General features: G+C 41.6%; 1 protein-coding gene across 6 annotated transcripts in view; it reads left to right on the top strand.

Moving 5' to 3' along the window:
• The window catches only part of USP48 (ubiquitin specific peptidase 48), a 92864-nt gene that overhangs the window by 64896 nt on the left and 18327 nt on the right, over positions 1–9641 (top strand). For all 6 annotated transcript variants that reach the window (XM_040645918.1, XM_040645920.1, XM_040645919.1 and 3 more), the window contains 6 exons: positions 1758–1882; positions 2041–2163; positions 2458–2519; positions 2756–2866; positions 4184–4314; positions 4667–4773. In XM_040645918.1, the coding sequence (XP_040501852.1) occupies positions 1758–1882; positions 2041–2163; positions 2458–2519; positions 2756–2866; positions 4184–4314; positions 4667–4773 (659 nt within the window). The remainder of the gene's footprint in view (positions 1–1757; positions 1883–2040; positions 2164–2457; positions 2520–2755; positions 2867–4183; positions 4315–4666; positions 4774–9641) is intronic.

Genomic DNA, 9641 nt, shown 5'->3' with positions numbered 1-9641 from the left:
TGTTACTGTTCCTTTGTTCACCTACCTTTTCTGAACCACATGCACATGGAGACAGCAGGTGCGTAGTCTCAGTCCTTGGCAGGGGGAAGAAAGAAACCACTTTAAAATCATAATTGCCTTAGAGTTCTTTAAAATCAGATTGTGGAAATCTCCTGTCATCTTTTTTGTGGCTGCATTATATTTCACAATCAGGATACACTAAATTAGAATCTGATAATCCAATTAACCTTAAAAAAAAGTTCCCCGGTTGTCAGAGGACAGACGTATGGGAGTTAGGTCTTCATGACCCGAGGAAATTTAAGTCAACAGTCTACTCAGAAAGAAAGTTAATTTTTACAGTGGGACCTATTTTCTCTGATAATAAGTTTTCTAAAGCAACCTTTTCTTGGAGCGTTCAAAGCTACTAAATAAGAGGTGGAACGTAAGATGATGCATTTTGAGGTGTGAGACATTTTGGGGTTTGGATGAGACAGACCGGAGGTCATATCCCAGCTTCCTTACAAACAGCCTGTGGTGGTGACTGTGTACGTCAGGGTCACCGATGCTCAGTTTATTTTGTAGAACCCGTAAAGCAAAAATGATGATACAGTGCTTTAAAAGTCACTGGCTTTATTTTTCTTAGTCGCAGGGGTAGAAACAAATGTATGGCTTTGAAAACTTAACGATGGTTTTTTGGGTAATGACTGCACCTAATAACGGAAGTGCAGGTCACTAATTTATCGACCGGGGGCAGCCGAAACAACACGGAAGTAGAAACAGAAAGGGAGCGAGGGGTAGAGAAGGGCAGACAGGACCCCTGAAAGCTGGATTTGGGCAGGCAAGCAGTAAACTGATGTGGGGCGCCTGAGATGGGGAGCTGCTGCCGCCTGGGCATTCCTCCTGGGATCAGAGAAGAGGAAGGGGGGTGGTGCTGACTAGTATTCTCCTCTGAGATTTTTTTTTTCTTTAAAATTGATTTATTTCACAAAAAGCAAGTGTGTGGGGGTGGGCAGTGTGAGCGGAGGAAGAGAGACTCTCCCGCAGACTCCCCGCTGAACGAGGAGCCTGACGCAAGACTCGATCCCACGACCCATGAGATGATGACCCAGTCCAAAACCAAAAGTTCAGGGCTTAACTGATGGAGCCACCTGGGCGCCTGGTCCTCTGCAATTTTCAGAGATCCCTGGGGATTGGGGTGACAGCAATAGTAAGCAAGCCAATTGGATTTTGACAGGAGATGGTTTTGTGATTGAACAGAGCTTCCTTTATTAAACTTTGAATTGATAACGTAAGAGAGCGGTTCTGGTAAGGTTGGACCCAGCCTTAAAAATATTATTTGGGTGGGGGGGGGAGAAACCTATAGGCAAGTGTGGCATTTGAGTGTGAGTGGGGGTGCATTGCTGTTGAACAGCCTCTCCGGGTGGAGGGTACCACGATCCCCAGAAGCCCTTTTCATTGCTTCCTTCACTGGCAGGAAGAAAGATGGGAAGTGCCCGGCTCTAGTCTCATACAGTTGTTTTTTTTATTGTCTAGTTTTTCAACCACAGACCTCGAATAAGGACGTGCAGGAACGGCTAGTTCATTTAGAATGAAATAACCTTAAAGATGATATTTAAGAGCTTTGAAACTAAGGAAAGAGGGAATTGCAGGAAAGTCGGAAGAATATCTACAGATATTTCTTAGGTCGAAGGAATATGAAATAGAGTTTTAGAGGCTCTCTGCTGACCTTTTAGCTTTTTTTAATCCCCCAAATATAATTTTTTTTTTTTTAAACTCAGGGGAGTTATGCATATCTGAAAATGAAAGACGACTTGTTTCTAAAGAGGCTTGGAGCAAACTGCAGCAGTACTTTCCAAAGGCTCCTGAGTTTCCAAGTTACAGAGAATGCTGTTCCCAGTGCAAGGTACTGAGGCTGTGCTGCCATCTGGGGAAGTCATGCCGCCTCCCTAGATTGCCTGCTCTGGAGAATTGACATTGTACTTCCGTGGGGGGAGTAGGGAGGAGGCAAGTGGTGCTGTCAGCGGGGGGTGGTTGATTGCTTCTTGCTTCATTGTCTTACAGATTTTAGAAAGAGAAGGGGAAGAAAATGAAGCCTTACATAAGATGATTGCAAATGAGCAAAAGACTTCTCTTCCAAATTTGTTCCAGGACAAGAACAGACCATGTCTCAGTAACTGGCCAGAGGTATAGTGATCCCCACACAGGAGGATAGACTTCATCTTACCTTTTTAGGGCTCTTGCCAAAATCCCAGTGAACTGTTTCAGACCAGCCCAGAGTGTCTCTGATTTTCGTGGTTTAGTTGTCTAATTGGAGGATTTACTCTAGCTTACGGTTTCTTGGCAGAGGGCTATATTTGCATTATATTTATAAAACTTGAAAACGGAGAGTGACAGTATATGGGAAAACATTTTCCCTAAAATATTTATGTTATGGGTACAGTGAGTTAATGGGCATTTGCATGTTATTCTCTGTTCTAGGAAACGGATGTCCTATACATCGTGTCACAGTTCTTCGTAGAAGAATGGCGGAAATTTGTTAGGTAGAGCCCTAAATTTTCTATTTCCTTTTTCTCTTGTTGTTGATTCTAGTATTTTTAAGAATTAATAGATTCTGATCACAGTACCTTTGATGGTTACTTTTTTAGCATGTACTTAAATTTTCTTTTGTTTACATTAAATGGATTAAATATATTTCAAATGTAAAAATAATTATCTGAAACATCTTGAGTGATTGCCTTAGTGAAATATATTGGTCCTCCTTGTCTCACTTGAGTAGAAAACCTACAAGATGTAGTCCCGTGTCGTCGGTTGGAAACAGTGCTCTTCTGTGCCCCCATGGGGGACTCATGTTTACATTTGCTTCCATGACCAAAGAAGATTCTAAACTGTGAGTTTCTTCTCTTCATGTGATTTTTCTAGTGATTAATAATGAATGTTTAGGTAGTTTTTATCTGACACAAACAGTGTATTTGAAGGTTCTAGGCCTTTTCTGAATTGTGGGTTTTGTCCTTTCATAAGCTCTACTAGAGAGAGCACTTCCCTTAAAAAAAAAAAAAAAAAAAAAAGGCAAGACTGTTTGTCTATAGAAGGGGAGAAGCTGCCCGAGGTTGCCTCGCTCTTTGTCTCTACCTTGTCCTTCCCAGAGCCCTGCTCTTCTTCCAAGCTGCCGTTCCGGTACCGCCTCTCTAGCGGACCTCTTCCAGCATCCCATAATCCCAGGGGCTCTCCTTCCTTGTTTTTCCTGCAGCCACCAGGCAGGCTTCAGCAAACAGATGCGGAGGAGGAAGGCACTCTGCACCAGAGCAGAGCCACTGAGCTGGTCATCTGCAGGTCTCGGGTCTTAAAGTCAAAATTTTTGTCCCACTCAATCTTACGTGCTTCTAAAAGGGCTCATGTCTGAAATGCACCTGTGATGTTGCCATTTTATCTTTTCAAAGAATTGATAACTATGTAAGAGAACATAGAATGGCTCTGACGTTGCTTATAAACCGTGAACATTGGAACTCATAAATAACAGTTCCTTTGTGACTAAGCGTAGAGGTAGGGAGTTTACTATTCATGTTAACACTTTCACATCATTTAGGGAAGCTTACAGTTAATATATTTTTCCTTCTAGCTTCTCCCCTAGCTCTTTTTTTCCTTCCTTCCTCTTTGTGGGGGTGGGGGAGTGTTGTAAATGTTAGACGTCAGGAGAGTATCTGTGATAATACAAATGTGTGTACGGGGCAGCTTTAAAGTTAAACAATTCAAATAAAACCTAAGGCCCCTCAGTGTTAACCTCTCTTCTCTTCTTCCTCTTCTCTGTGCCTTTGTTCACTCACAATAAGCACAGGCCGGAAGTTGAGGGTTACCATGCTCAAAAAGTACTACTTACAAAGTAATACTTTGCATATTAAAAAAAAAATTTTTTTTTTTTTTTACAAATGGACATCATACGATATTTATCCTTCTGCAACTAACTTCATTCAATTTTAGTCTGTGAGATTTAGACGTGTTGATTCGTGTAACGTGAGTCTTGACGTTTCACTGCCCTAGCCACCCTCCTTTTGTATGAAGAAAACTGTTCGTGGTTGACGATGATGTATCTTTACCTTCTTGAATATTGGTCTTCATGATTTGGTGATTTGGGTTTAGGAGACCAATGGATTCTGTTAGTTCTGTTAATTTCCATGTGTCTTAAGGCATGTTGTGTTTTTTTGCACAGTATAGCTCTCATATGGCCCAGTGAGTGGCAAATGATACAAAAGCTCTTTGTCGTGGATCATGTCATTAAAATCACGAGAAGTGAGGTGGGAGATGGAGACCCTTCAGAAACACAGTATATTTCTGAACCAAGTAAGTTGTCATGTTTGTTCATATAGTTAAGACTTGACATCTTAAGAGAGAAGGAGAATGTGTTACTGTTGTATTCCCTATTTAAAATTAACGAATATGTATTCAGGTCCTAACTGGTACACACCAGGTGGGAATTACTCTATACCCCTCTCATTATTTGTATGTTTACTAGTTGATAGTAAATGAATTTCCTCGCTGGCATTATTATTATACAACAGAATATAACAATTAATAGAAAATAAGAGCAATAGTTACTTAATGAATACTCACTGGTAACTTTGCTGTGTGTTTATAGGTTTTTGGTTCTTTTACATTAATTCCCCCGCCACTTCTGTTTTACTTTGTTTTTCAGAACTCTGTCCAGAATGCAGAGAGGGCTTATTGTGTCAGCAGCAGAGGGACCTACGTGAATACACTCAAGCCACCATCTATGTCCATAAAGTTGTGGATAACAAAAAGGTACCGGTCCCTCTCGTGGCCATGACTAGTAATGATCAGTTTTGCTTTTTGACTCACTGATGGATTTTCACGGATGCCTGCCTTAGATCACATTTTTATTTCCTTGGAGCTACTTGGTGTAAGAATTCAAGTTGGATAAGAATTCAGAGTGAATACTTGTGTGATTATACGTGGATTTAGTCAGTTATTAGTTTGATACGGAAGTAATTATTGAACGTCAGCGATGTGCCAGGAATGGTCTTGGTGTAGAGGGAATACAGTGGTAAAGAAAACAGACCAGGTATCTGCCCTCAAGAATATTTGTACCTAGTGAGGAAGATGAAGAACAAACCCAGAAAGGGAGATGGTTCAGTGTGCCAGCGTAGGAAGGTTGTGAACATCTCCTCCTCCCAGGATCCAGCAAATCTGCAGCATATACGGAATAATTACCTCTGAGAAGAACTTGAGAACTAGCTAAACAGCTGCTCTGCAAAGGATAAAAGGGTCTCATCAAGATGGGTAGGAGAAGCAGAGATACGATCTCACCAAAAACACCACCCCCCAACACAGCAGCCCACCATGGGGAGGGGTCTCACAAATACGGAACTGCTTCCTGAGGAGAGAACAGTTTGTGCCCCACATCAGGCCACCCAGCCCTGGGACCTACACCAGATCGAAGGCCCCAAATGGCTTTGAAACGAAGGGAGCTTCCATCCAGGAGAACCATGCAGCTGTAGAGAATGGAGATTATGCTCTTTAAAGATCTCGTGTGCAGGATGACTTAGTCTGGCACCCCATGCAGAAGCTGCAGTTTGCCAAAGGCCTAAATTATATGTGAAGGAAATTCATTCGCTAATCTTAAAGCATCTGCCAGAGGAGTTAAAGCTTGTTGGGACTCTCTTCAGGGGCTGGAGCCACTGTGGGGCACCATTTTTAAATTCTCCACCTTGCTAGTGCCCACAGTGGTGGGTACCAGTTTTGTACTCTCTTACCTGCTAGTGCGCTATGCACTTGCTGCAGACTGCCACAGCCCCACCTCCCTGGGGTACCCCAAAGCCAGCAAGCATCCAGTTTGTCAGTGGGATGCCCACTGGGCACTGGATTCTTGTGGCCAGAAGGGATTTGCATTTCTGGCCCAACACGCCCAACAGTCAGACCGTTTCACAGACAACCTAGAAGTCGAGAGTTAAACGGTAAGGTTCAGTGCTTATACAGGGCCACCCATTCTTGAGACTGGGAGTGAGAGTTTCACCTAACACATAAGAACAAATGGTCAAGCAAAAAGAGGAAACACAGGAATATGTTCCAAATGAAAGAAAAAAGATAAAACCCCCAATCAAAACCTTAACAAAACAGACTATAAGTAATTTACCTAATAAAGTGTTCAAAGTATTGGTCATAGAAATGCTCTCGGAGGGGTGCCTGGGTGGCACAGCGGTTAAGCGCCTGCCTTCGGCTCAGGGCGTGATCCTGGCGTTATGGGATCGAGCCCCACATCAGGCTCTTCAGCTATGAGCCTGCTTCTTCTTCTCCCGCTTCCCCCCCCCGCTTGTGTTCCCTCTCTCGCTGGCTGTCTCTATCTCTGTCAAATAAATAAATAAAATCTTTAAAAAAAAAAAAAAAGAAAAAAAAAGAAATGCTCTCGGAATTTGGGAGAATATGGATGAACACAGAGAAAATCCCATCCAGCGAAGAGATAGAAAATATAAAAAGGACCAAACAGAAGTCACAGAGCTAAAGAATGCAAGAACTGGTCTGAAAAATACAGTACAGGGTTTCAACAGGAGACCAGATTGAGCAGAAGGAAGGTAAGTGATCTGGAAGACAGCGGGAGAACTCAGCCAGAGCAGTAAAAAGAAAAAAAGAATTTTTTTTTAAGTAGGCTGCATGCCCAGCGTGGAGCCCAACGTGGGACTTGAACTCACGACCCTGAGATCAAGACGTGAGCTGAGATTTAGAGTCGGATGTTTCACCTATGGACCTACCCTACCCAGGCACCCAAGGGAAAAAGAATTGTAAGAAATGAAGCTGGCTTAAAGGACCTGTGCCACAGCATCCAACAACATTCATCTCACAGAGGTCCCGGAGGGGGCAAGGGAGGGATGGGCAGAAAACTTCTTTGAAGAAGTAATGGCTGCAAATTTCCCTAATTTGGGGAAGAAAATGGACACCTGGATCTAGGAAGCCTAGAGAGTTCCAAACAAAATGAACCCAAAACGTCCCACACCATGACACATTATAACTAAAATGTGAAAAGTAGAGAATCTTAAATGTAGCAAGGGAAAAACAACTTTTTCATACAAGGGGAACCTCTGTAAGACTTCCAACAAAAACTTCTCATGTCAGAAGGGATTGATAATGACTTATCTGGAGAACTGAAAGAAAAATACTTCTAAGCAAGAACACTCTACCTGGCTAGGATATCATTCAGAATTAAAGGAGCGATGAACAGTTTTCCTGACAAGCAGAAGCTGAAGGAGTTCATCACCACTAAACCAGCCCTCCAGTGAACAAAAAGGGTACCAGTTAGTAATAAGAAAACATGTGACAGTAAAAATCTCACTGGTAAACATAAATACGTAGTAAAGTGGATTAATCACTTATAAGGCTAGTCTGAAGGTTAAAAGGCGTAGTAATGAGTATAACTGCAATAATTAGTTAAGGGATAAAAAAATAAAAAGATACAGAAAATGACGTTAAAAACAAAACATTGGAGGATTAAAAAGACAATTATGTGATGAAGTTTAACTTGCTATCAATTTAAAATACACTGGTATTATATGTAAGTTGTTAATGTGAGTCTTAACGTTAACCAAAAGCAAAAATGTATCATATATACACAAAAAATAATGAGAAAGATCTAAAAAAAGTCATCAAACCACAAGGGAGGAAAGCAAGAGAAGGAACAGAAAGGAACTAGAAAACAGTCAAATTGGCAATAAGTATATACCTATTAATAATTACTTTAAATGTAAATGGAATAAATTCTCCAATCAGCAGACAGAGTAGCTCACTGGATTAAAAAAAAAAGAAACACAAGATCCATCTTCCCATCTATATGTAACCTATAAGAGACTTATGTCAGATATAAGGACACACAGAGACTGAAAGTAAAGGGATGGAAAAAGCTGTTAACATGCAAATGGAAACCAATAGAAAGCTATGTATATCAGAGAAAAGAGATTTTGAAACAAAGACTGTAATAAAAGACAAGGAGCATTTGTAAATATGCACCCAACATAAGGAGTACCTAAATATTTAAAGCAGATGTGAACAGAGTCAAAGGGAGAAGTTGACAGCAGTGCAGTGCTGCTGGGGGCCTTTCGTACCCCACTTTCATCAATGAATAGATCATCCAGACAAAAAAATCAGTAAAGAAACTGATCAGTAAAGAAAGTCTTTTTTTTTTTTTTTTTAAGATTTTATTTATTTATTTGACAGAGAGAGAGACAGCCAGCGAGAGAGGGAACACAAGCAGGGGGAGTGGGAGAGGAAGAAGCAGGCTCATAGCGGAGGAGCCTGATGTGGGGTTCGATCTCATAACGCCGGGATCACGCCCTGAGCCGAAGGCAAACGCTTAACCGCTATGCCACCCAGGCGCCCCAGTAAAGAAAGTCTTAAATGACACATTGGACCCCATGAACTTAACAGATACATACAGAACATTCCATCTGAAAACAGGAGAATACCCATTCTCAAATGGACATGGGCCATTCTCCAGGGTAAGTCATACACTGGACCACAGGTCTCAGTAAATTGAAGAAGATTGAAATCATATCAAGCATCTTTTCCAGCCACATTGGTATGAATCTGGAATTCAATTACAAGAAGAAAACTGGGTAAAAACCTAGACGAAATGATTGTATTTTTGGAAATACACAATTTTCTTAGACTGAATCGTGAAGAAACAGAAAAACTGAATGGACCGATTACTCGTAAGGAGATTTAGTCATTAATCAAAACACGCCCAACAAAAATCCAGGACCAAATAGCTTTACTGGTGAACTCTACCAAACATTTGATGAAGATTTAATACCAGTCCTTCTCAAACTCTTCCAAAAAATTGAGGATGAAGGGATGTCCCAAACTTATTTTACAGGGCCAACAAGGATACTGCATAAAAAAACAAATCACAGGCAAGTACCCCTTTGAACACAGATGCAGAAATTCTCAACAAAATATTAGCAAACCGAATTTAACAGTACATTAAAAGGAACATACGGGGCGGCTGGGTGGCTCAGTCAGTTAAGTGTCTGCCTTCGGTACAGGTCATGACCCCAGGGTCCTGGGATTGAGTTCCGCATCGGGCTCCCTGCTCAGTGGGAGCCTGCTTCTCCCTCTCCCTGTGCCTGCTGCTCCCCCTGCTTGTGTGTGTGCGCTCTCTCTCTCTGTCAAGTAAATAAAATCTTAAAAAGGGAGGGGGAAGCATACCCTGTGATCAAGTGGGAATTCTTCCAGGGGTGCAAGGATGGCGGATCTGCAAATCAACGTGACACACATTAGTAAAGCGGATAAAATCGTGATCCTCTTCATAGAGGCAGAAAAGGATTGAACAAAATTCAATATCCATTTACTTACTTAATGAAGTTGGAGGGCACAAAATAATACATAAAAAATTTGCAGAGCGCCTGCCTAGCTCAGTCCTAGAGCATGTGACTCTAGATCTCAGAGTTGTGAGTTCAAACCCAACTTTGGGCATATTGCTTACTTTAAAAAAAAATTAGTTCCATTTTTATACATCTAACAACGACCTATCAGAGAAATTAAGGAAATAATCTCCTTTACAATTCCATCAAAAAGAATAAAATACGGGGTGCCTGGGACGTTGAGTGTCTCTCTTTAGCTCAGGTCAGGATCTTGGGATTTGGGGATAGAGCCACGCTTCCAGC

Source organism: Ursus maritimus, unplaced genomic scaffold, assembly GCF_017311325.1.
Source record: "Ursus maritimus isolate PB19 unplaced genomic scaffold, ASM1731132v1 scaffold_32, whole genome shotgun sequence".
Classification (NCBI taxonomy): Eukaryota; Metazoa; Chordata; class Mammalia; order Carnivora; family Ursidae; genus Ursus; species Ursus maritimus.
The sequence above is the reverse complement of the archived record's forward strand: the minus strand, read 5'-3'. Positions and strand labels throughout refer to the sequence as shown.